Source organism: Branchiostoma lanceolatum, chromosome 10 (assembly GCF_035083965.1).
Source record: "Branchiostoma lanceolatum isolate klBraLanc5 chromosome 10, klBraLanc5.hap2, whole genome shotgun sequence".
NCBI lineage: Eukaryota > Metazoa > Chordata > Leptocardii > Amphioxiformes > Branchiostomatidae > Branchiostoma > Branchiostoma lanceolatum.
The window spans coordinates 2416776-2444347 of record NC_089731.1 but is presented as its reverse complement, the minus strand read 5'-3'; the positions used below and the strand labels follow the sequence as shown (position 1 = coordinate 2444347).

General features: G+C 44.0%; 2 protein-coding genes across 6 annotated transcripts in view; both read right to left on the bottom strand.

Moving 5' to 3' along the window:
- LOC136443834 (uncharacterized) overlaps positions 1–1516 on the bottom strand; it is a 51844-nt gene extending 50328 nt beyond the window's left edge. The window contains exon 1 of the mRNA XM_066441202.1: positions 1375–1516. Within this exon, the coding sequence (XP_066297299.1) occupies positions 1375–1471 (97 nt within the window). The 5' untranslated portion in view covers positions 1472–1516. The remainder of the gene's footprint in view (positions 1–1374) is intronic.
- A 12547-nt stretch (positions 1517–14063) lies between these two features.
- LOC136442922 (ralA-binding protein 1-A-like) lies at positions 14064–25160 on the bottom strand. Of its 5 annotated transcripts, none has more exons than XM_066439955.1 (15): positions 25035–25160; positions 23874–23961; positions 23350–23449; positions 22802–22964; positions 21963–22137; positions 21362–21481; positions 20717–20920; positions 20195–20313; positions 19555–19685; positions 18533–18671; positions 17399–17927; positions 16917–17019; positions 16121–16259; positions 15456–15518; positions 14064–14396 (listed from the first exon to the last, which is right to left on the bottom strand). In XM_066439955.1, exons 2-15 carry the CDS (start codon positions 23953–23955, stop codon positions 14223–14225), a joined length of 2241 nt encoding a protein of 746 aa, XP_066296052.1. In that variant the 5' UTR covers positions 23956–23961; positions 25035–25160; the 3' UTR covers positions 14064–14222. The 5 variants fall into 5 exon arrangements, with proteins under 5 accessions (XP_066296052.1, XP_066296049.1, XP_066296050.1 ...); XM_066439952.1 differs by lacking the exon at positions 25035–25160 and adding an exon at positions 24872–25028; XM_066439953.1 differs by lacking the exon at positions 25035–25160 and adding an exon at positions 24872–25028 and having other exon boundaries at positions 16917–17016.
- Between the last annotated feature and the right edge of the window lie 2412 nt (positions 25161–27572).

Genomic DNA, 27572 nt, shown 5'->3' with positions numbered 1-27572 from the left:
CTTTCAGCGGCACCGGGATCAAGTTCTTATAAATGTTGTTCGGATCAAAATCTCGGTCATCGCTGCGTTAGTGGTGCCCCGGGGTGCGGGATGATAAGAGATTGGCCATGAGTTCTTCTGAGCTCCAAGCAGGCATTCCAGATGTGTCCACTGCTTCGCCATGCACGCGTTTTCTCAATCAAAGCGCGAATGAGTAAAGCAACACTACGGAAAGGGACGAAAACAGCAGGGAGGTTTTGAAATACAACATGCACAAAGCGATTGTTGTGGGTCCAAACCCTATGACCTGCGACGGACGGACTACTTTCCTTCCAGTATTTACGACATATCAGCGTTTAACTACCCTAATGAATTGCAGCATCTCGTACAAGGAAATCACGACCGAGAAGACAGTGGCTACTTCAAGAAACAGACGGTCTAAAGACCACACTCCCGGGACGTCTTGACCCAGAAGTCGACAGGGGGCAAACTCTGACCCCGTTTTGTAAGAGTCGCTATTGTCTCCCCCCATCAGTAGGTCAAAAGTGCACGGCTCGCGGCAAGACGTCTTGGTCGGGAAACCTGAGACACGACACAGACGGTCCTGAGGAGTGGGGACCTACGGGAGCAGGACTAGTCTACATACCAGACTTTTCCTAGGCCCTAAATAGCCTGGGTACCATCCTCCGTTGTTACCGCTGGCTCAATCTTATCCGGTAACAAACGGGAATTATTAAAGCTTGACAGGTACGGACCCTCGGCAGTAGGCTGCACGTAGGCTGCGTGTTCAGACAGGCGCAGCGCAGTCAATCGTGAGCAAGCGAAAAGATTGAGCTAGCGGTAACAACGGAGAACGGTAGCCAGGCTAGGGCATACACAGGCCAGCTCCCCAGCTCTAGGACTAACATGCTCCCAATGAAATTTTAGTTTCTCGGGGTTTAACCTAAGGAAGGCTATGGTTAAACTATTTCCTTGGGGACATATTGGCCCTAGAGCCGAGGAACTGATCTGTGTGAGCCCTAGAAACTGTCTGGCATCAAGGATAGAGGGGGACGGACAGACGGCACGGGACCACATGTCGTCTGGACGGGAGACATTACGCTTCAGGTGGTGCTACTGTAGACAAGGTAGCGTCAAACACAAGCGGGGAAAAGTCGTCAGGACTAAATTTGCTTTGTCGTTTAAGCGCTATCTCCAAGCAGATGTAGGGGGCCTGGGCCGTAGCGTTCACTGACGGTCTTGTAAGATAGGCAAAGGGTTTAGAAGGACGGGCAAATCAAAACGGGGCGGCAAGAAAACTTAACGACCTTCTACATCTGCTTGGAGATAACTTGGGCGTACATGCCTCAGTCTGGGAGATGTGGTGAATGCAGGAATGTCTGTAGCGGTACTTACCGGCTTGCCGAGGTGTCCTCGCGGCGTGCACGGTGCTCAGGGCAGCCAGGGCCGCCAGTACGGCCCGTAGTCTCCGCTGCGTTCCTCCGGACGCCATCGTGCATGCACGACTCCTTTCCGTACGTCCACAGGCAGGAGTGAGGGGGAAACTCGCCGGGACGACACGCTGGGCACGAGAGCTTCTGATCGCGCTACGATTGGCGGAAAGATGTGAGGAGAGAACATGCTGGGAACGAGATTGGTGTTCTCCTGCCAAGACGCGCGCGTCGCGGGTTCTGATTGGCGGAGAAGAGAACACGCCTCCCCCTGACCCCTAAATCTTAACGGACGGTCCCTTGACCAACTGTCCACCGTCCTGGGGCCACGGAAATTGTATGCCATGGTTGACATCATCTGGATGTCGCTAGTCCAATGCAGGAGCGCAAAGAGAACGCACATGCTTAGTGTGTCCACATTCTCGCCTTGCTTGGGGAAGTTTAGCAATTATGTTGATTTGTTACCAAGTTAAGGTGTGCACATTACATTAGTTTATTGTCATTGTCGCTTACCTGGGTCGAACAAAGGATCTCCCTCAATTTGATCTTTCTCTCTCTCTATTTTGCCCTCTTAAAAATCACTTCTCTAAGATAAGATTGATGTGGCTTTAGGCGTGAGGTAATGACCATGAAGCCAGTGTCCGCTACAGCACTGTTCCATGCCGGGTTTATCACGTACGGGGAGACCTTGTCCTTGTAACCCGTCAGCGGACCGGAACAACTTCTAACCGCGACCTACTTCTCAAATTCAAGGCAGAGATCTGGACTTGGTTTGACTCTGTAACCCCCACCCCATCCCCGTGACGAACAAATTATTCCTCGGCAAATTGGACATCCTTCTTTTGTTTCTTACTATCGTTTAATATTTTGCCATAGTTTGTTTGTTTGTTGTTGTTTTTTATTCAGATCTCCATTAGTGTTCATTATTCATAATTCCACAATAGTCTTCATGGAGTCCATCTACAATGAAATTCTTCCTGGAGTCCACCTACAATTAAATCAAATACAAGAACAAAAACTTATACAATAGTTAGGTTCGTGTTGTCATAATTGCCTTCCTGTTGCCATAGTTACAGAAAAGTTGCCGTAGTTATCGTCTTGTTGTCATAGTTACCAATTAATGACCAGTCACCTTCCTGTTGCCATGGTTGCCTTCGTGCTGCGCCTGACAGATTGAAATATGAAAGCATTCAAATTGTCAACAAACCGCTTTCTTCATTCTTATCAGTATTTTTTTTCTTCTTTCTCACTTTTTATTTCCTCTTGGTATAGTTCTGTTTTTCTAATATCTTCTTTTGTAATGAGTCTAGTGCGACGCCTGCCCGCCGCACCAGTTCCAACAGAGCACTCATAATCCAGCTTCTTTAGAGCGAGGCACAGTAACTTACTTGTTCAACGGTCGCAAAATAAGCCTGTCCTTCACAGTTTCTTCAGTATAGTGTTTCGGACCCCAAGTGAGAACCGGGAATATTACGGAACTAGCGCCCTTGGAAGTTATTCATAACTTATATTAGAACTTGTATAAGAGCCAGAACCAGGACGATTGTGTCGAGTCCAATTTGTTCTCCTGTTTCAGCGCATTTGTTCCACTTCGCGGCGCTGCCAAGTGTTTTCCTGCGGCTGAACACGCGGAGATGACAATGGAGACGCAGTATGGATGCTGTCCCTGTCGCGCTGCCGTGTGTCGCCTTTTTGTCGCGCTGCCGTCTTGCCCCTTTGTGGGGACATCAAATGCCCGCGTCTTGGAACAATTGCAAAACTGCTGGAGCAGTAAAGGTTTGCACGAACCCGTTCGCCATGTGGTTATGATATGCAAGACAAGTGCATCCACCGCGCCAGTGAAACGAGGACAATACACGATACAGAAATCTTTTAAATAGATTAACACTGACAGTACCAGTACCCCGACTTATCCGGTAGTCATAACGTACAGTGTATTTAGTTAAAGCCGTTACATTAGGTAAACGTCGGAGCAAAGTGTGGAGAATTAGGTATCTGTACGATACCCTGGCAGGTATAAAAACCATGGGAGGGTACTATGTTAGCGTATCTTCGGCTGGCGGAGAGTATGGGAGCCTGAAACTGAGGATGGTACCCAGGCTATCACTGGATTAGCGAACTGCTGTGGAAACCAGGTTGCCAAGGACGGTTACAGGAACGCCGGAAGAACGCATGATAATTTATGCGCTTCAAATCACTCCACCCACTTATATTTCAGCATTTTTGGCATCGCCACCAAAGCTGACCACATGTTACCTCTTGTCACTTCTCGTCATTTCTCGCCCTGACGACCACAAATCTCGCGATAACCGGCCCTGCTCCAAGCCTAGACACTGATTGGAAACATACTTTCGACTATTCTAAGAAACGAAAATTTCATACAGTCATCAGAAGACTTTTCTTCCTTTCGTAATTGGGAATACATATACACTAACGATGCTGATGGTTGTCCAAGGCTGGAATAACATTTTGTGATCCTCTTTACAAAGTCAACAACAAACACACGGCTGCAGTTCCAAGTATAGCTGCTAGGGGGCCACAATCTCGTCCCTTCTTCCTAAGATCGATAGCTACACACCGTGAATGAGAACCACGATGATGTAATATTCAACTGAAAGAAAGACAAAAAGAACTGCAGATTCATTTGACTAGTTGTAGCCGCTCAAGATCCAAAATATCATTGTGCACATTTTCGTCTATGTTCGCCTGGATGTCGGACCCCCCTATCTCTATAATATCTATCGTATGACATCCCAGGGTCAACCCCAGACGTTTATCGGGGGCATAGAGCCGAGGAGTTGGACGGTGTAGACCATGGAAACAGTCTGGCATCCAGTACGATAGACTGATAGAGATTGGGTGTCTGGCATTCAGGCTACCAGTATTTGTGTGCATATTGGCTTCAAGCAACGTTTCACTGTCTTTTTTATCAGCTGGAGCTGGCAACTCTAAATGCGTACGTGGATGCCATCCACAAGACAAAGTCTGCGTGTTGAAAAGAATTCGAATGACGTTTGTTTCAGAGGGACTGGTATAATCAACATCTTCCAACGCACGTAACTTTGTGTAATTAACCTAGGGTAACGTTGCGGATAATTTGTCACACTGTTGAGAGAAAGGCGGGCCTGTGTCTAATCCGAACGCGTCGTGAATTCCGATCAGAAGTTACAACATCGCAGGCAGTTTTTCCCGTCAACCGGACAAAGAAGCAAGACGGAAAACAAACTCCGGGATCACTCTTGACCTTCTCCTTTGGTAAAGAGCCAAGACGTCTTCGCCGGTTCTTGGCAGAAGGACAAGCTGTTAGCAGTAAGTATTGGCAAGCTTGTCACGTCACCACTGGTAACGCGATGCAGCCAGAGCTCAAGACGTGGAGGGTGGAGAAGAAATAGTCATTCCAGGGAGATGTGGATTCCAGTACAGGTCTCTCATGAAGTAACACAACTTCAGATCAGTGCTTACGGGGTAGTTGTAGACTAGTTCTAGCCATTGTATATATGTATTTGTAAACTGTGACGTTTTCCGTTGTGACCTGTACTGAACCCAGCGCCACGTTTTACTGTTGTGTATCTTGTAGAAAGAGACGCTCTACATAAAATATCTCACAGACTATTTCATGTACCACACAGTGGGTGGTCCCACACAAACTCGTCTCAAAATCCAGCGCTGTAATTCCCTAGAGTACATCTAGGAAGAAGCTTATAGAGAAAGTCTATTCCAATTATCCAACATGTAGGTTAAATATCATGTAATAACACGCGCTAACATAGCAAAGAACACCGTGACTGCCCGACTCTCATTGTCGGTGAATGTTTTAATGTAAGCCGTGAAATCTTAGAAATGTCTTAATGTAACCCATGAAGATATGCTATTACTTAAGTGTCCGAGATGTGGACTGAATACTATGTCTCAAAGCTTAGCAAGTGTTGGCATCAAGCCTTGTACTTGTCAGTCTATGCAATCGCAAAACGCGCTGACACTAGCAAAGCAGAACAAACAGTGACCGTCTTACTTCCACTATTTATAAGTGATCTAGAATACGGCTTAAGGTGACGCCTAAAGAGAATGTCTATCCAACACGTAGATCGAATATCATGTATAATCTTTAAGTGACAGCTTCATGCCTTGTCAGTTGGTAATCGTAAAATCCAAGAAAAAACAGAGATCGCCTTCCTAGTCACTATTGTAAGTGATCTTAGATATGTCTTAAGATGATGCATAAAGAGAGAGTCCATTCCTTAGATACCCAAGATGCGGATCGAATATCATCTTCAACCTTTAGATATTTGCTCCATGCTTTGTGAGTTTGTCATTCTTGGCGATCGTAAATCGCGCTGACAGAGCAAATGAGGACAAATAGTGAGCGTCTTACTTTAACTGCTGATAGATGATCTTAATCGTGTCTTAAAGAAGCAAGTCCATTCCTAAAGTGTTCAAGATGCAGACTTAACTCCACGTCTTAAAGATTTATAAGTGTTGGCTGGATGCCTTGTCGTTAGGTTCAGCCAAGAACATGCTGACTACGCAAAGGGGGAGTTAGGTGACTGCCCTACTTTTCCCTGTTTCTTTAAGTGATCATAAGTGTCTCCGGCGTACAGACGGTTTGTTAGACCTTGGCTGCTTGCCTGTTCAGGGTTTGACATAGGAGGTGGGATGGAATAAGAGCTCAGCCTTGTGAAATATCAACAAACTAGCCAGTCTTATGGGGTATTATTAGAAAGGATATGGAAACCATTGATTAACCCCACCTGATCGTAACAAGATACTAGTATCACAATGGAGACGTATTCGACCATAGTATGTCCAGAAGACGAGATATCGGAAGTTCCACTGCAGTATCTTATACAGTTGCTAGGGGGACAAAAATCCAACCATTTCGAGGTCTCATCACGACCTACCTACATACCAAGTATCAAGGCAATCCACCAATGCATTCTCGAATTATGCTTTTCATCCACATACATATTACAAACATACCAACACACATAAAAACGCTACCAAAGAAACATAATCTTAGCGAAGGAAACTACCGCGAAAGTTTCACGATTAGTAGCTAGCTCCCAATGGCCGTCTGTATCTGTATAGCCGGTCATGAAAACCGCCTTTTGGCATAACAAACCAGCTTCGCAGGCACGCGGCGCGACATACAGCAGCTGGTTATATTACACCGAACGACCTGTCACACCTAACTGTTGCACATCTAGCTACAAGTGTTCTTTAAAGCTATCCAGCGAAGATGCCCCTACTGTGCTTGATGGTAACGAAGTCCACTCTACTGTAGTTCTAGAAAAATAGGAATTTTGAACACATCAATCCTAATATAGGTTGGCAACAGTGGTACTTGGAGGCATGACTATTTTTTGTTCTCCTTTGAGCTATCAGTCGGTACGTCCACCAGTTCATTAGCAATTTTGTACATCATGCCTTGCACCGTGTTCAACGTGGCAAATCTCGCGCCTGTCTTATGTTCCCCCCGCTTGTCTCCGGCTCATCTCGAACCACTCCGTCAGCAGAAAGATGTGTTTAGGAGCGCAAACTTTGTGTACGCTAAGCTGGCCGTGCGGTAAACACCATGTGAGGCTGATTAATGGCCCTGTGTACAACATGTGTCCACCTAAGGGTTAAAGTACGGACCGCAGTTCTCATTTGTGTTTACCATAACCTGGTCAAGTTAATCTCAAAGCAGATATTGGGGAGGAAGACCGTTAAAAAAAATTAAAGCAGTCATCCTCAATTGAGGTGAAGCATGAGGCTTTTTCAAGTAGCTAGTATACTTTGTAGTGTAATGCGGCTTTTCCACGGCCGTACGGCTCGCGTTTTGGCCAAGCACACAAGATCACCCCCTGCTCTTCTCGATAAGTGTGTTGGGTTCTTTTACGTGCAGAAGTTTGACGCTTGAGGCTTATACCTGAACTCCCCATACACGGGGCCGCCGGCTTTACGCCACCATCCGAAATAACGGCTTTAACAGCTGGGCTTCTCTGATACTGAGAGACAGTCATCCCATAGAAGCCTTCTAATCAGGAAACGTTGCGGTCTGCTGCCCAACATCTGCTTGGACATCAAATTACACTCATGATGACCCCCAGTAACCTCTGCAGGGGTCATCAACCTTTTAATATGTAATGATTTCTCAAACTGAGAATATCATTTCTGGAAATTCAAGTTGGATATGAAACTTTGACAAAATAACATATTTGATTGAGCAAATTATGAAACAAACAACAAAATGTTCCAACTCAGTCAGTGACCTAGCCTGGTGGCGCTCATTAATCCGTCATTTGACGGAATTTTGTCGCTCGTGCCAGACAAAAATTTTGCCCAACCCGTCATTTTTGACGGACAGATTTTTCACCAAAAGAGTTGTCATCAAACTACACCAGCAAAGCCAAAGGTGCATTACCAGAAAAAAGGGTCATTTGTATCAACACAACAGGCCAGGAGGCAATACTGTAAATGCATTTAAGTTCGCGTGGGTTTTATTTCACACTGAGGCGAAAATGGAGTGTTCGCGGTGGTTTTAGGTTCGCAAGAGTCACATACTCCTACAGTGTTGGACAAAAATGTTCGCGGTGAAACGGTCGCCGCAAAAACTGCGAACATAAAACCACCGCGAACATTTCTGCATTTACAGTAATTGGAACAACAGGAGGCAATGATTGGAACACATGGACCGTGTAACGATTATCTCCCTCAGCTGAATGCCGGGAATGTGCGTAATGAACGTACGTCCGGGACCCGTGCTAGATGTCTGCTGCGATAGAAGCCTTCTGCTTGGCTCTATGATAGAAGAACTCAAGTCGTGCCTTCTAGTGGTAAGTCTCTACTCCTGAGAGGAAACGCTAAAAGGCACAGCCAATACAGGCATTCCTGCGGCATGTTTGTAATTTGCGAAGTTTCATAGTCACAGAGGGAGGCAGAGAGAGGGAGAGGGAAAGGAAGAAAGTGAAAATAAGGACACACCTTTAGACAAAAATGATCAAATTCTTTGAGAATGTCACTAAATTGGGTACAAACGGAGGTGAGCTGCGTCGATATAGCAATTCTGTATGCACATTTCCACATTGTCAGAGAAACGCAGCTACACAACCGTATCAAGATTATATTAGAGAAGGTAGTCAGTCGAACAACGCGAAACTTTTATCTTGGACTGAATCAAAGCCAAGTCCTGGAACCCCTTTGTCTTTTATCTTTCGAACTTTATTGTTCAATCAACTTTACAGTCATCGAGACTGAACTGTGTTGATTTCACAGTACACTTGTTAAAAATTGTATTAATGTACACCTTCAAAGCTTTGCCAATAACAGCAAGGAAAACTAGCTTCCATTCGGTACCACCAGGAAAGACAGGACAGGAGAAGAAGAAAGAGAAGGAATGCCAAAATATATTACTCAAGCAACTGGATAAGATTTTGAAACAGTCAGACGTTTCAGACAGTATCCACTGTCTTTCGTCAGTGACTAATGATAGGACTGAGAACACCAGGAACACAAAGAGAAGGAATGTCTAGCCTCCATAGCAGACTCTCTGGGCCTTTTTTTGGCTTAGGATTCTTGCTGATGCCTTCCTTTCGTACTGGGTCGCTTCTGCATAACCATACTATACCGGTCCTAATGGGTACGGACTGGCTGCAGAAACGACCCAGTACAAAAAGGAGTCATCAGCAAAAGACCCCCCAAAATGGCACAGAGAGCCTGCTATAGAGGCTAAGGAATGTCCAGTGTTTCTGAAACCAGCGCCCGTACTTCCCCTGGTGGGTGATAAATTGTTCCGCGACAACTGTGTTGATGCTGTTCACACGCTGGGTAACGTCACGGCCTGACAGCTCGTCCGTCAGGCTCAAGGTTAAGGTCACCTGAGCCAATGGGCGTGTACTGGTGTTGGGCCATGGGAGATTCCTTCTGGGGATGCCGTCTTCTACAGATCACAAATCTTGAAGATCGAAGTAGAAAAAAAGAAGCCTACAAGTAAGTACTTTGATGAAGGTTAGACATCCAGGTAAAAAGATACGCCAAAAATAGTTACTCGAGCAACTGGATAAATTTCATCCACTTGATTGAGTTACTATTTCTTGCGTACCTAAAAGTAAGCAACTTTGAAAATAAGATGTGGCGAATGCTGTTACTGAGATTTGGCTCATTTAATGCAAGCCAAAGTAACCGTAAATACTTGGATCATTCAAAGGGAAATAAAGTTTTACGCAGAGCCAATCGGTTATTTGATTGGTTATATACGCGTCAACGTTACAAGATATACAGATGAGGTTCTATAAAAAAAGCCTACTTGGTTGTATAACCGAGAAACTATCTGGCACCGACAGGGAAACGTGATTTCTCCTGGGTTCGGCAAGGGTTGCTAAGTGGTTGGTAGTTTTACACATTTGCTTGGCATTTTGTACATCAGGAATTGTCTGGGCATTCCTAATGGATTCCATTTTAGGCTTGCTCCCATTTTAGTTCCAAGGTTACACAAGCGGGAATTTCCCCTCTGACGTCTGATTGAAAGCAGGCTGTTTGGGGGAGTGAGAGTAGAGGGTCTGCATGCTCTTTTCCGTAAGGCGTCAGGCAGCTTTAAAATCTAATTCTATTTCCCGTAATTCCTAGAGAAAGCCGTCTTATTCACGCACAGTAATTCGTAGGGAGGTGACCACATTTTTCGTAATTGCCTTCCTTGATTGTATGTAGCGTAATACGTAGCTTCCTTTTTCTGAATTCAGCGTAAAGCGTTGCCGGCAACATCATCATCGGCATCGTCATCAGCATCGTCATCAGCATCAGCATCTGCCGACGATGCGGGCCACCACTGCTTTCCACGCTCTTCTGTCCTCTGAGACCCTGCCTCCTCGCTCCCTCCCAGCCAGTCCCAGGTGAAGCCCAGTCCCTCCAGGTCCCTCATGACTGTTTTCTCCCAAGTCATTTGTTGACATTCTTCACCCCCCATGCAGACCCTCAGAGTAACCCAAGGGTCTGGATGGGTTGTATAATACGGCTGACAGATGGAGAAGTAGGTCAAGACGTCTTGAAGGAATACACGGACGTCTTGAGACCATAGCCGGGCCACGAACCTTTTTGGTGGGGTGCATGGTGGCAAGGGCATCGGTGATGATAGGAAAGTGTGTTTACGATAAAGGGCAGCGACCTGAGTAGTAGAGGAGGAGCTAACCAGCACGACTTTTGTGGAGGCCCTGCGCACTTTACGTAGTAAAATATAGCGACGTTAGGAACAATATTTGCCCGAACTACGGGCTAATCTGAATCGTCATCTCTATGAATAGTTCCATTAGGTTGGTAAGTCACCAAATAAACAGACTCTTTGTACACAACTATATATCAAAGTGATTTCTTCAACCAAAGTTTCGGTGACCATCTGTCACCTTCCTCAGGGCAATTCTGGCTGGTTCACATTGCACTGCAGCACAGGTGTCGCTGCTTAAAAATGCGTTCCCAAATGCAAAGTATTTACAGATGTGAACCAGTCAGAATTGCCCTGAGGAAGGTGACATAACATGTCGGTTGAATAAATCACATGGTTGTGCACAAAGTCTTTTTATTCTAAACCCTCCTCTGTTTGAAGTAGAAGCTTGAAGCAAATTGTGGTTTGTAAAATGCATGTTTCATACCAGGGACCGTTTACTACTGCAAGTCTAAATGTTTGTCGCAATAAGCATTCTGCTTTTCGACGACCTGGTTTGAATCGGTACAACTTGACATATACTATAGGCATAAATCTCATAAATGTCCTGTCAATTTATCAGATGAAACATAGTTTACTGCATCTTCATGACATATCAGTAACCTTGTGAATTTTTTTTTAACAGCTGAAAAAAGGACAAAAACCTGAAGTACATTGAGGAAAAAAAATATATTCAAGATTCCTCTTCTTCTGCACTCCATTCACCGCACATCTTCTGTACAACCCCTGAAAGGCTGTAAGTGTTCTGCGGTGTAGTGTTACCAGGCCGGTGTGGGAACTGGGTTATGTGTATAGGGAAGTGTCAGGTTCAATTAGAAATCAGCCTGTCAACGTCACAGATGCTACTGTGACAAGACCGAAGTTCAAACTTTTGGCCCAGCGATAATTTTCCTGCTAGTCTCTACCAGGCTCCAGAGGTGGCTGAGATGAGTAGAAATTGGCCAAATAGATAGATAACATGCCAAGGGAGTTAGCTGTACCTGGGAGTACAGTTTGCCACCATAGGCCGGCTAACTCCCCTGGCATAATATCTGTCTATTTTCCCAATTTCTACTCTTCCCAGTCGCCACTGGAGCCTGGTAGAGGCTAGTACAAACATATGGAATGCCACCCAGTAGTATACAACTACAAGGCCCTGGACTGTCCACACAAGCCTGGAATGACAGTCTAGTAAATGGATGAGCGGCCTCAACTGGAAGAGATCTTCCTACCTGGCCGAATAGGTCTACTCTACTATACTGTACTGTAGTCTACTCTTCTCTACTGGAATAGATCTACTCTACTCTACTCTACTCTTCTCTACTCTTCTCTTCTCTTCTCTTCTCTTCTCTTCTCTTCTCTTCTCTTCTCTTCTCTACTCTACTCTACTCTACTCTACTCTACTCTACTCTACTCTACTCTACTCTACTCTACTCTACTCTACTCTACTCTACTCTACTCTACTCTCTAGAAAGAACCTACTCTACTGTACTGTACTGTACTGTAGAAAGAACCCTGCGCCCTTCCAAGTGCATTGAGGGACATCAGAGGTGTAGCGTTACAAGCCCAGTGTAGAAACTAGGCCGACTGTAGGGTACATGTCAGTCTTAATCTACTTTCCAGCTTCTCAACTGCAGGGAACAAGCAGGGCCAAGGTGTGAAAACAGGAAGTCATGCTAAGTCTTAACGACTTCTGACTTGAGGCACGACCTTATGTCTGGGGATCACCAGAGTCTTACATACACTGACGTCTGAAGTGTCTGGAAGTAATCTCCAAGCAGATGTGCGAGGTTGGTTTGCATTTTCGATCGCTAAACGTAAAGGCAAAAGCAGCATGTTGGCGACCTTGCTGCAGCCGAGTGATTTACCAGAGCTCTCAAGGAATTTCATTGAAGAGAAAAATCATGAAAAAAAATCAATCTATGGTTTGTGTGTTTTGTTGTCTTTTTAGTTATGTATGTACATTTTGTATGATATTCCTGTTATAAAGTCAAGGATTACATAGATCCGATTTAGGTTGCAGCGAGGTCGCCAACGTGCAGCAGTCCAGTGAGATACCCAGTACGGGGGGCAACCACAGACTGAGGACATCAACAAAGCATGACACTTCTTTGATAGCTAGTAGTGAAATGCGGCTTCGCTACGGCTTGCGTATTTAGCAAAAAAAACGGGTCACCTCTACTCTTCTCGATTCTTGATAAGTGTGTTGGGCTCTTTTACGTACGGCGGTTTGACATTTGAGGGTTATGCCTGAAGCTACGCTCATACACGGGGTCCCAGGTTTTATGTCACCATTCCAAAATGACAAAGTAATCCCTTACCACTTGTCCAACCTGGGGCTGACCCTAGGATCGAACTCCGACCTATCTATTTTATGTAGGTCTATCATTATAAAAAAGGTAACGTTTAGATCTGCAAGATGAATGAAAGAAAGCCCAACGCTATCATAGTAATTTATAACATTATATTGTAATAACTATGTACGATATTGCCACAAAACAAAAACTTGCTTGATATCTGAAAACAGATGGTTCTCAAAAACGTTAAAAAGAAATGTTCATATTTCTTTAAGATATTGAAACTTCACATCACTGAGTGATAACTAATATTTCACAGCTCCAGAACCAGAACCTTAAAAGTTACCTCCAAGGTTCCATATTCATGCTTACCTGGTATTGTACTACTAGCTTATGTAGATCTGCCATATCTGGCTTATATAGCTCATAACTTCTTCATGATCGTCGATTGCCTCTAATGTTAATCCTGGCATAATACTGTTAGTTTTGTTCATAGCTTTTCCTACACACTCACTCACTCATGACTATCCGCTTTAACATCTTCTGTTCCCTATGACCATCATCTGGGGGTTTGACTTGCTTGCACATGGTCATTTACACTGTCACTATAGATAGATTTCTGGAGAAACAGACCAGGAATATTTGCATGATCATGGGGGATCCTTTTGTACAGACTCTTCAGTGTTTTCATCAATATTATTGCACATCTACACGTTACGGTTATACACTCGTTTTTCTTAGTTTAGAGAAGCAGATTTTACATTTCCGGTGCACCACCATGTTGGCAGCCCTTTAGTGCAAGTTGTTACTGAGCATACAGTAAATACTACATATCATTCAAAAGACTATCATACTTTACACATAAAATCTTTTCGATTCCATAACTTGTTTAAGTGGAAAAGAGCTTACTGATAAGATGTATGATTGAGAATACTGGAAACTGTATTCTTCAACTCTTTGACTTAAGAGTAAGTAAGAAATACGGTTCAAAACAAGTTGTTTCCCTACATATTCAGGAAGCTTTAAATGTCTATCAGACATGTAAAGATCCCTGAATTGTCTGTGCTGGTGACCAAGCAAACTGGTGCCCCACAGTTCACCATATTGGTCAAATTCCGTGCTTAAGGCTTATGTAAACCTCTGAAGAGCACATTACTGGAAAAGGAACAAACAAACAAACAAACAAAATGTTATAGATTATGTTGAGGAACTAATTTTTGAAAAGAGGTACTTTACAGCCATAGTGACTGGAAGTACCAGTACCTAACCGTCAGAAATAAAGAAAAAACCGAACAAAGAAACAATATGTTAAGGATTCTACCGTAGAGCTAGTGTAAAGTTTGTCTATAGGGTTGTCTCCCTGTCCACAGTGACAGTCCGTGCTGCAGAGTCGTCAACAGGCTGTCCTCCCTCCAAACCCAGCTCCTCTCTTCTCTGTAACATCCTGATCTGAACCTTTAGCTGGACACAGCGTTGGCGCTCACGGTCGATCGCAAGACTCAGGTCTGAGTTTTTGGTCTGTAGGAAAGAAAGATAGAAAAGTGAGACTCCTGTTGTAGTGCAGGTGTTTCTTAGCTGATCTGAACCTGTAGTTGAACACAGCGTTGGCGCTCACGGTCGATCGCAAGACTCAGGTCCGAGTTTTTGGTCTGTTATGTTAAGGAAAGAAAGATAGAATAGTGAAACTTCTGTTGTAGAGTGTATGGTTCAGGTGTTTAGCTGATCTGAACCTTAAGTTGAACATTGAACGCAGTGCTGTTGTTCACGGTCGATCGCAAGACTCTGATCTGAGTTTTTGGTCTGTTGGAAAAAAAGATAGATTAGTGAGACTTCTGTTGTAGTGCAGGTGTTTGTTAGCTGATCTGAACCTGAACCTGTTAGTTGAACACAGCGTTGGCGCTCACGGTCGATCGCAAGACTCAGGTCAGAGTTTTTGGTCTGTAGGAAAGAAAGATAAAATAGTGAAACTTCTATTGTAGAGTGTATGGTTCAGGTGTTTAGCTGATCTGAACCTTTAGTTGAGCACAGTATTGTCGCTCACGGTCGATCGCAAGACTCAGGTCTGAGTTTTTGGTCTGTTGGAAAAAAAGATAGAATAGTGAAACTTCTGCTGTAGAGTGTATGGTTCAGGTGTTTAGCTGATCTGAACCTTTAGTTGAACACAGTGTTGGCGCTCTCGGTCGATCGCAAGACTCAGGTCAGAGTTTTTGGTCTTTTGGAAAGAAAGATAGAAAAGTGAGGCTTCTGTTGTAGTGCAGGACCTGGTGTTTGTTAGCTGATCTGAACCTTAAGTTGAACATTGAACGCAGTGCTGTTGTTCACGGTCGATCGCAAGACTCTGATCTGAGTTTTTGGTCTGTTGGAAAAAAAGATAGATTAGTGAGACTTCTGTTGTAGTGCAGGTGTTTGTTAGCTGATCTGAACATGCGTTGCCGCTTACGGTCGACGGCCAAGCTAAAGTCCAAGTTTATGGTCTGTGGGACAGAAAGACAGGACAGTGAGTCATCTGTGGTCGTGCGCAATGTCTAAGTGTATGTTAGTAAGCTTCAGCTTGATCTGAATTTTCTTTGTTCTTACCTCCAGTTCTTGGTTTTCTTTCACAAGGTCATCCAGGATGTCTTGTAACTCGTCTTCATCCTCCTGAAGACGTAGTCAAGGTCATTACGTCTACACAACTACTAAACGTATACCGTTATCCCAGCAATATGTTAACTCATTGTTATTCGTTGAGTGTAACGCAATCAGTACTGTAGTTCTCTTCATGAACAATGGTCGTGGCTCAGAGAGAAATACATGTTCGTGTATCATTGCACTATCTACACAAAGGCAAATGATAAACAAGTTGCCGGGACTAAGACTTGCTAGGACTGTCACTAGAGCAGTTGCTAGTGGCAAGGACTGTTGCTGGGACTATTTCTAATTGCTTACATTAGTGTTAGTTGCCAAGACTGTTGCTAAGTGGCGGTGCCTTTCTAAATCTTAAGTGCCCTGTCCAGTGGGGTCGTGTGGTGTAATGGCAGTGTTTTTGTCCCAGAACCCAGCAGTCCCGGGTTCGAATCCCCTGACACCACCGATCTTGTGCCCTTGGGCAAAAGGCACTTGACACGACTTTCCCCACTCCACCCAAGTGTAAAAATGGGTATATTATATGTGTGGGTCACGACACCAGCAATAGCTGCCTGTGTCCCACGTGTATTGCACTGTAGTAATTCTAATAAAATCCAAATCCAGATGAAGGATACGCTGCTGCTGTCGCTGCTGTTGTCGGAGCTGTTACTGCTGCTGCTGCTGCTGTGCATCCCATTCTGCTGCGGGGGCGACGCTGTCTCACGGCTGTTTGTCGCCTCGGATATCTCCTCCTTCAACTGGTCAATCTCCGTCCTGTAGTGGAACAATAAGGAGGCATTATTACAGCTGCTGTTCTGCTGTGAAGCTGTCTCATGGCTGTTCATCACTTCAGCTATTTCCTGTTTTAACTGAACAATTTTTGTCCTGAAGAGGAAGGGTAAGGAGGAACAATTACTACTGCTGTCCTGCTGTGATCCTGCCTCATGACTGTTGGTCGCCTCGGCTACAGTTTGTATCTCTTCCTTTAACTGCTATCACTGCTGCTGTTGGCTGTACATGTGAAGCTGTCTCACGGCTATTCGTCCCTCGGCTATCTATTGTTTCAACTGGTTAATCTCTGACCTGTTGCGAGAGATCATACAAGTTTGAAAGTATTTGAAACTATTTCTATCTACAAATTCTTTAATGATTATCACTTTTCGTCCACCTTTTTTTAGCATTTTTTGTTGATATTCATCAGTATCAACTGCCCTCCCTCTATAATTCCAAAAGGGATACTGTTTGTTTGTTGCTACAAAGAGTAATTGTATCCCAAAGAAAATGAGGTATCTCAGTTTATCTTACTACACGTTAGTCACGTTTCCCGAGTGTACTTTAACATGTGCCTTATAAGCAATGGTGGAAATAACCTCCAGGCGTGCATACATGTACAAGTGAAAGTTTCTAGCAAGCAAAAAAACACAGCCTTACCTCTCCTTCTCTATTCTGGACTGCAGGTTGGTCTGCAGAGCCATCAGCTCCTCCTGTTCTGCGATCAGCGCAGCCTCCTCCTCTAGTAACAACTCCAGCTCTTCTGGAAAACAAGCAAATTACAATTCTAACCAATATATTATGTCATAACGTGTGTCATAAATATGTTTGCATTAGGAATTTAATTCTAAATAGGCAGCATCTTCAAAATGTGACACAGGCTTTTGCATATTTCAATTTCAAAAGGACCAGCATCAGGGCTGTCTCCAAGTCCAAGACCCGTCCTTCCGTCCTGGGATAGAAATTTGCTTCTTGGGACAGAAAAAAATGTCACCCCGTCCATCCAAAAAATCTGCACTTCATGACATGAAACTGATGAAACCGATAAAATCATAGATTTAACATCAAAATGGCTTTTGCTTTGTGTTACGGAAACATTGTTTTATACAGACAATGTGCCTGGTGTTTTGTGATGTTCTCACCATCATCTTCCTCCTCCTCTTCCTGTTCCTCCATCTTCACCTCCTCCTCCTGCTGCTGGACCACTACCGCCTCCACATGTACAGCTGCTGCTACAGGCTCTTCCTTCTCCACCTGTACATCAGCCTCCTTCTTACCATCAACCTCTTCCTTCAGGTCGGAAGGTTTCTCCACTTCCTTTTCTCCTTCTTCTTCCGTCTTCTTTTCCTCCTGCTTCACAGCTTCAGCTGGAAGTGGCGTTTTCTCCACTGGTTTCTTCTCCGCTGGTTTCTTCTCCGCTGGTTTCTTCTCCGCTGGTTTCTTCTCCGTTGGTTTCTTCTCAGCTGGCTTCTTTTCTGCTGTTTTCTTTTCCCCTGGCTTCTTTTCTGCTGGCTTCTCCTCAGCTGGCTTCTCAGGAGCAGTTTGTTTGCTCTCTGGCTCTTTTGTCTCAGTCTCCTTTGGTTTGGTCTCTGCTTGTTTGGCCTCTTTCTCCTTCTGTTTGGTGCTGGTTTTGGTGGTGGATGAGGCGTAGGTTGTTTTGGCCCGCTTCAGCTGTGGTCAGACACACATTCAGAGACATTAAGAGACAGGACAACAATGTCCTGAGCTGCACCTCCCAGAAACTTTAAGAATCTGGTTAAGGCTTGAGGAATTGATTTATGGTATGGTTTAAGATGATAAAAGCAAGCTAAAGACTCCCACCTGTGTCTTGAACTGGGTGATGACCCTCTGCACCTCCCAGCAATTTTAAGAAACTGATTTAAGACACTTCAATCAGGTTTAAGTTGTTACAAGCAGGTTTAAGACCCTCACCTGTCTCTTGAACTGCGTGATGATCCTCTGCACTTCCCAGCAACTTTAAGAAACTGATTTAATTATAAGATGTGAGAAGATGGTTTAAGATGATACAAGTCAGTTTAAGACTCTGACCTGTCTCTTGAGCTGCATGATGACCCTCTGCACCTCCCAGCTACTTAAGAAACTGGTTGACACTGTACAAACTTATCTGAGACGTGAAGCGATGGTTTAAGACGTTACAAGCATGTCTAAGACTCTGACCTGTCTCTTGAGCTGCGTGATGATCCTCTGCATCTCTCAGCAACTTTAAGACGTTACAAGCAGGTTTAAGACGTTACAAGCAGGTCTAAGATTCTCACCTGTCTCTTGAGCTGCGTGATGATCCTCTGCACCTCCCAGAGTCGCTCCTCCTTCTCCGGATCCTCCACGCCGGCCCCCAGCTCCGAGTGCAGCTGCTCCAGCAGCGCCTCCTGTCGCTGCAGTTCCTCCTCTATAGAACTGTCACACAAATACCCATCATTCCTCACTTCCAATCACCATGACAACGACCCTTACCCCGCCCCAATGTGCAGGAGCGCCTCCTGTCGCTGCAGTTCCTCCTCTATAGAACTGGCACACAAATACCCATCATTCCTCACTTCCCATCGCCATGACAACGACCCTAACCCCGCCCCAATGTGCAGGAGCGCCTCCTGTCGCTGCAGTTTCTCCTCTATAGAACTGGCACACAAATACCCATCATTCCTCACTTCCCATCACCATGACAACGACCCTAGCCCCGCCCCCCAGGTGCGTGCAGAAGCGCCTCCTGTTGCTGCAGTTCCTCCTCTATAGAACTGGCGCACACAAATACCTATCATGCCTCACTTCCCGTCACCATGACAACAAATTCAACCCCGCCCCAGCTCGGTGTGCATAAGCGCCTCCTGTTGCTGCAGTTCCTCCAAAGCTTTATTTCAAAAACATGGCTCCAAGCTTACCACATTTTGATTTCAGAATGTTCACCTTTATTATCAAAAATAATGTTCACCTTAAAAAAAGACAAAATATGAAGAAAAGCAGAAAACCCAAACAAAGGTGGAGAATGATAAAAGATACCTTAGGAAGAAAACATTTAAGACACCTCAATGCATTTAAGTCACCTCAATGCAAACAAAAGAAAAGAAAGGTCTGTCCCTAACTGCTTTTACCAAAGAACAAACAAACAAACAAGTAAATAGGGAAAACAAAGTTTATGTATCTCCAAGCAGATCCATCAGTGGCAAAGACCGTATGTAACTGGCAAATGGAGTTTTAATCGCTAAAGTGATAGATCTGCTTGGAGATTAGTTAATGGCAGTAACTACATTCATCAGCAAACAGAATAAAGGAAGTTCCGTACTTCCTGATCCCGTCGTCTCCGAACACCTGATCATGGTGGGAGAAGAAGGCGTTGAGAACGCGGTGACTGATGTTGAGTGTAGGGCTCAACACAATGGAGATGTTCTGTAGATTCATCTTTGTCTCTGCCTCCTAAGAGGGGTAAACAAGGAAGACATGTATGCATTACTACAAGAAGTCCAGTACTGCAACAACAGGTTACATCCATGAGAAAGAATTGTACACGGTGGCTGATGTTTATATGGGACTCAGTACAATGGAGATGTTCTGTAGATCTTTGTCTCTGCCTCCTAAGAGGGGAAAACAAGTAAGATATACACAACATTATTACAAAGCACATGAGAAAGACGTCCAGCACTGTAACAACAGGTTACATCCATGAGAAGGCATTTTATATTTAGGCTGATGTCTAATGTGGGACTGTTCTGTAGGTTCATCTTAGTTTCTGCTTCCTAGGCAAGAAAAACAAGTAAGATATATACATTTAACATTTGATTTATTAAAAGAAGTCCAGAACTGTAACAACAGATTATATCTACAAGAGAGTATTCAGTATGGGGTGGCTGATGTTCAGTGTGGGTCTCAAGTGGCCATTGCAGGTGGTCAGCGGGTATAACAAACAAACAAACAGGTGTACCTACCCTGTCCATGATGTGCACCATGTGCTGGATCAGCCAGGTGATGAGCAGGCGGTTACAGGTGGGCAGCTGGTACAACATCTGGATCAGCGCAGCGATACGATCGTCTTCACCTGCAAGGGCTGGAACAGGTAGAGAACAAGGCACCACAACGTTAGTATTGATAAACTGACTGCCTGAATGGTACAGACAAGAGGGCTGAGGTGGTTTATTGATAAACACTTTACTGTAACAGCAGATTTTTGAAAATTCTTCTGAAAGCACAGGCTCACTGTATATATGATACCTGAAGCCCAAATAAACATTCTGTTGACTTTTTTATGTTTCGGACATCAGTGAAAACCACCATTTACTTTGTAAACTTGTTCAAGTAAAGGTACCTGTACCTAAACCTCTGTACCGGTTCCTGTACCTGTACCTGTACCTGATGTTACCTTTAGGTACACATCCCTAGTATATCATGTACACACCGTTTTGAGATTTGTCCAAAGTTGCAAGTTATAAAAATAAAGGAAATGTTTACACCTGAAGCGTCCTCGAACCCCGGCAGCAGCTCCATGGTGAGCACAGGGTCAGGTAACTCCCTCAGGTACGTCTTCAGGAGCCCGGCCACCGTGTGGGGGTCATGGTCCTGCAGGTCAACCACCTCACCATGGTCGTACGCAGCACGCAGGGCGTCCACCTGCGACTTCACAGGTGAGATCCGGTAGATCCCTTCTGTAGACAGACCTGGGGACAGGTGAGACACACAGGTGAGACACACAGGCGAGACACACAGGTGAGACACACAGGTGAGACACACAGGTGAGACACACAGGTGAGACACATAGGTGAGATACGGTAGATCCCTTCTGTAGACAGACCTATTGACAGGTGAGACACATCAGGACAGGTGAAAACAGAGGTGAGAAACCTGGTAGAAAATGAGAAACACCAAGTAACAGGTGAGGACAGACAAGTGAAACACACAGGCAACAAACATCTGAGCAGGGGTGACATATACAGGTGTCTGAGAAACACATTTTAATGGGTGAAACATGCAGGTGAAAAACATCCGTGGGCAGGTGCTTAACACAGGTGAGAAACACCTGATTACAGGTGAGTAAGGTGACACCTACAGGTGAGAAACATGGGGACATCCAGATGAGAGACACCAAGACTGTTCCATACCTCTTTCCTCTATGAAGTCCAGACAGTCTCTGAAGATGGCCGGTAATTCAATCCCGTCAATCAGCTTGGACCGTTCCACTGCCTCATGCAGGGGGATCCCAAAGATGGGCTGGGGCGGCTCTGCAGAAAAAAATAGAACAAAAGTTGAACTTGACTAAAATCTACTCTCCGGAACTTTCAGGATCTGTTTCCATGCTGATTTTGAAGTTTACTTTAGCATTCCTTCTTTTAAAATCAAAAACAAGAAATTTAACTGCATGGAATAAGCTCCTCACACCTCTAGGCTGACTAAATTACAGTTCTAGCAGCCCTTCCACTGGTCAGGCCCAGAGAAACTTCATGGCCAACACCTCTAAGTCAAAAGAATTGGGAACATCCTAATCCTATTGACTATGGATATGTGCTGAAATAGACTGAATATTGTTAACGGAATGTTGGAGGTTTTCATCCCTGGTTTCCATAGAGAATCCTGAGCTCCTATTGGGAGTTCTGGGAATGGGGACAGTCCTTTTGAGTTGGAGGCATATGGCCACAAGCTCTTGGGGAGGAGGCCCAAACAGCTCCTGACAGCGAGAGATTGTGTAACAAAAGTTCCTCCCACCTCTGACTGGAGAGCTGAGTTCGTCCGCTGACAGTGCCTGAGCCTGGGAGGGAGACTTGGCATCCTTCTCCTTACCCTCCTTCTTCCGCCCAGACTTCTCCTTAAAGCTGTAGGACCTTAAGATGTCCGGGGTCAGGTCTCGCGGCAGGCTGGAGGACTTCTTCTTCTCCTTCTCCTGAAGATTAAACAGTCAGTTAATTAGTTATCGGTGCCGGTGCAATGGCCTAATGGGTAGAGTGTTCGCCTTGCACACAGTAGGTTGTGAGTTCGATCCCCGGCCAGGTCATACCAAAGACTTTAAAAATGGTACATACTGCTTTCTCTGCTTAGCACTCAGCATTGGGTAAAAGAGTATGGAAGTTAAACACACACATCACTACCAGCGGACTAGCCCCCTGCCGTAGTGACTTGCAAAAATGTGTGGCCCAAGGGCTATAAAAATGTAGATAGGCGCCACCCCTATGCATCTTATCAAGACGTCTGGGATACTCTAACTTTTTATCATTAGCTATTAACAATCCTGGTACAAGATAAATGCATAGAAGAACAGACACTTCACTGCTTAAGCATTGCCATAACTGTTACAAATGCATATGGAAAACTATATTTGTACAAAAAGCTAAATTCTTGTCACCATTCTTATTTACATTCCTGCAACTTGTCTTTATAAAAAAATATCTCACAAATTGAAAGAACTTTGCTATAAATTTGAAATATGATACTATAGGCTACTCATGTTTTCTTCTAAAATTGGGTAGTTCTTTTTGTTTCTGACCGAATCTGAGCACATTGCTAGAGGAAAATTATGACAAGAAATATTGACTTGTTATATATGATACCTTATGATGAGACTTTTCTTCCTTTTTCTCCTTCTCCTTTTCCTTGGCCTTTTCTTTCTCCTTGTCTTTGTCCTTGTCTCGCTCCTTGTCCTTGAACTTTCTCTTGGAGTTCTGTGAGAAGCGATTGCGAAACAAGCCCTTTTTCTTCCCCTTGCTGGGACTCCTGTGTTAGAATAAGAAAATATCCTTTTTATTCACATATCATGTATGTTCAAACATCAGCTAGAAATATGTCTATTAATATATCTGAACATCAATTATTTCAAAATGAGAAAAAAGTCCATGTGATGATGACAGACTGCTATAGGCTTCAACAGTCTGGTAAATGCTACTCATCTAAGAATAAAACAGTAGAATTGAAAAAAATCTTTATTGATTCGTCTTAATTTTTTTCCATTTGAGCTTTTTTATTCTTTGATACACATACAGACTGTACAGTTCTTCTCCCGAATGTAAAAAAAAAAATGACAGGAACACATTAACAGTACCTGGTACCAGTCTTAAGTTTTGTCTTATTGATACTTAATGACATGATAATTAAGACTCACTCCTCGTCTGAGTCCTCCTCCTCGAAAGCGACGTAGCCCGGCGCCTTGTCCTTCTTGTGTTTGTCTTTCTTCTTCAGAGACTCCTTCTCTTCCTCCTCATCTGTCAATCATACAGGTCAGAGGTCAATGCAACCCAAAGGTCAGAAGTCAAAGGTAAATACTATGTAAAAGGTCAAGCAGACCTTGTTAAGCATTTGGGACAGAAGTTTCCATATGAAAATGCACACTCTGGTTGGAAAAGAAAAAACAATACAACTGCAATAAAACTTTATAGCCTCCTAACAATCAAAACAATCAGCACCTTACATGTACATAGCTTGTAAGTTGGTGTGTTACTCCATGATAAGTTTATCAGTAAGTTATGTTAAACACAAACGATGGTAAGAATTAACAAGACAAAAGAAGGTTGCAATGAATGACATCTATAGTATACGCAATAAACTTTACGAGACTGGGAACAACAGATGCTAGACTGGATAGTGTGTGTGTGAGTGATGTACATGACTACAGCCTGAGGTTCTCACCAAGTTCCGGCTCCATGTCCTCCTCTGTGAAGTCGTTCTCCCTGCTGTACAGTCCTGGGAACTCTCCGCTGTCCTCTTCCATGGGGATCTAAAGAGTAGAAAAGGTAGATTTAAAGAAGCGTGTGTAGTCCAGTGGTTAACGATCTTGCCTCTGGAACTAGAAGCCACGAGTTTGATCCCGGCTGTGTCGCTCACGGTGAGCGACACAGCCGGGATCAAACTCGTGGCTCACCCGACATGCACGCTACCGGAAAGGGTTGCAGTCCTTAGGACGGGACGTTAAGCCGTGGTCCAATGTTCCTTGTGCTTGTCGAGAAGAGCTTGTGGGAATTTCCCCGGTACAATGAACCTGTAAATACTGTACATAACGTCTGTCTTCTCTCTCACGACCAGTGGAAGATTACCTCATCCATGAGCTAAACTGGATCGAGATCACTTTCCTTTTATTTATGCCATAGCCTTTTTGGGGTTGTAGGGGCACTGTGTCTAGCCTCTCTAGGGCACGGTATAGAAAGGCAGAGCCCAACCCTCTTCTTTTACCAACCAAAGTCAGGTACCCATTTCTATACCTAGGTGGAGTGAGGAAAGTTGTGTAAGTGCCTTTCTCCCAAGGGCACAACATCGATGGCATGTCAGAGGAGTGGACACCGTCGCCTCTGTGGCTAAACACTGTTAAGCCAACACATTTTTAGTTTTGACGGACTTGTTAGTTACAAATAGAAACTAATTGCAGATACATTTAGTCATACATGAACAGGGGTTTGTAAAATTATCATCAAAGCATCATTTGAAGACACATGTACATCACAGTCCATACATGTTACTCTGTAAAGCCCCCAACACATCATGACTATTTCGTGAAGTTTGTAAATGGACTCCTGTCTCTAAACGCATATCAGAGAAGTCAGAGGTCATGAAGTAACAGTAAAGTCATGAATGATGAAGAAATTATGGAAGCATATCTGACGTTAGGTTAGTAAAGATTCCCCCGGCCTCACCTGATCATGATCGATGCCACTTCTGATCATAATATTACAGAAACGGCGTCTTAGCCGCAAAGGATCAGAAAGTAAAGACGAAAAAGATAAGAAGAAGAGGAGTGTCAGGACCTATCACCTTCGAGTTGAAGAAATAGAACTGAAACGGGACAAACAAACTTACAAACAAACTCAAAGAAAAACCTGTCCAGACAGCGCCGCCATCTTGGATTGATCTCGTGTCCAGGGGTCAGGGATGACGTCAGGAGTTCAACCTCGTTCCCAGTAAAATGTAGATTTAGCCTTAGATACTAGTATACATTTTGTATATCACTGTGAATGTTAACATTCAAATGCAAATTAAGAACCAGACAACAGATAGAGATACGCAACCTATATTCATGTAACGTTATACATTAGGACATACATACTTACGGATAGAAATAACTGGATTAGATTAGCCCATTCTCAGCAATCACATGGGGGTCTATAAGTTGCTAGCTGGAGCTTCTGCCAAAATCAGCAACACTGATTTGTGGATACATTTACAAAATGTACTTGTAGATCTTCCTTCCATCATATTTGTATGTACATGTAGCATGTAGATCTTTCATTCATCACTTTCTTGCCAATCACCATTATTTGCTTTGGTTGGCCTCACTTTTCTTATAATTTTATGCATCACCACACCACAAACTTGTGTGGGAACTGAGGTGTATCTTGTTCTTATCAATGGGAGTTCTTGACTGTGTTCTGTAGCTTTTTGTTGTAGATTCATCCTAGTACAGTAGTAGTGCATTGCAGGGCTGTCAAGATTTTTCCTTCCCACTCATTGTTTTGGAGCCCATGTTGGTAATTTTGCTTGTTAAAGGCATCCAGAGCATTTTATGAGGCTTGAAACTTGAATAAAAAAATCCAATTTCTAGTCATTTCTGCACATAGTAAGTTTCAATAACACTATACCATTAACGTTGGGTAACCTAAATTCGTGGGGTACTTAAAGTCGGGATTTTTCGAAAACGGGGTATTTAGGGATATGTGCTACATGCAAAATCAGTTATAACGCCAGCAATGCAAAGCAGATAGACTAACGTATTCAGAACACTGGCTGAAAAGCTTCGATAACCATGCATTAGAAGTTGGCGACGTCAAAAACTCTCCGTCCCTTATTGACAGAGTCTGGGGGCTTCGTGGGAGAATCACCCAGCACGGTTGTTCGCTGGTTTATAAGACAAATGTCACATCTCCTGCCTGCTAAACACAATTATTTATAAGACAACTTATTACAATCTCTTTTGCTAACCTGCAACTGGATTCCAAGTGTGATCAATCATCAAAACTCCTCTCTGTTGCTACAACCTACGGCACGTGTATTTTCCCGCCGCCATATTGTTAACCAGAATCCTGTTGTCAAGCAGACGACAAAGGTTTGTGAGGAACACTTTTTTGTCTAAATGCTGCGTGTGATAGTGGACTGAGGAAGATATTTTCCTCAAAGTTTGCTCCTAACATAACAAGGAACACATGGACATAGTAGTATTACCATTGCTACGGCATCCAGCTAACTTCCCATGAATAATGTAACGTTACACGTTGCCCGATGATGACGATGGGCCGACTTTGAGTGAAGTTCTACCGACTCAACACACGGGTTGTTCCCGAACTGGCCTGATGTGTGCGGTACGGCCGTTTCTTCGTGTATTTTTTTTACTTGGACACGTCTATATCCATAGCACTCTCCTCAAGCCAAGGATAGAACGAATAGCTGCTGTATAAAATGTGATTAGCGGTAAGATATTCAAGACGAATCTTCTCTCCCGAATTAATGTCCCCCCCTGTCCGACAGCACCACAATTGTGCGTGCGGCGCACGGTAGTTTCAAGTTGAAATATTATGGTGTCAGCACGACTAGAGACAAAATCTACCATATATATGATTAGTGCAAAGATAGTACATGATACTGACAGAATAATAGAAAAAAAGGATGGTTTATTGTTCTGCTAGATTGATTTCAGTCAACCATTATCGGAAAAATCCCGAATTTAGGTTACCCAACGTTACATATCGACATTAAAAGAGCAAAGATATAATGTCGTTATGTGGTGGGAACTGCTAGAAAATCCAAGCCCTAATAGACTGATCCTGACTGTCCATCACAATTAGCGGTTCGACCAATGAGAGAGTGACTGCATGTCCGTCAAATATTTGCATTTCTATGTTTTAATTTTGTATTTCTACGTTTTGACGGAGGTGGGCGGGGCTAAGGCATCGGTCTATTTACACTAGGCGCGTGAAACTAAAAGATCACTATGTAGCTTATTTTTGTGCCGCTTTTGAGCACTTTTGATAAGAAATCCGCACGCAAATGTGGTACACACTGTCATTAAATGTCAACTTCATAAAGACCTTGCAGCAACTAGAATACTTCCAGTTTTCAAGCCTCATAAGTTGCTCTGGGTGCCTTTAAATCTGTCATTTTAAGCTTAAAAAAATACTTTCATCAATTTCATGCCAAGAAATTAAGATTTTTGGGACAGACATAGTGAATTTTTTTATTCTTCCCAGCAAGCAAATTTCCGTCCTGGGAAGGAGGGACAGGTCCCGGAGACAGCCCTGGTGCATTGTATCGAGTATTGTTGCTGTTAGGCTAGTCTTCACACCGCATTTCCAGGTGGCTCTGTCCAGCAGGTCCACACTTGTGACCACCTTAATGTCTTTCCTG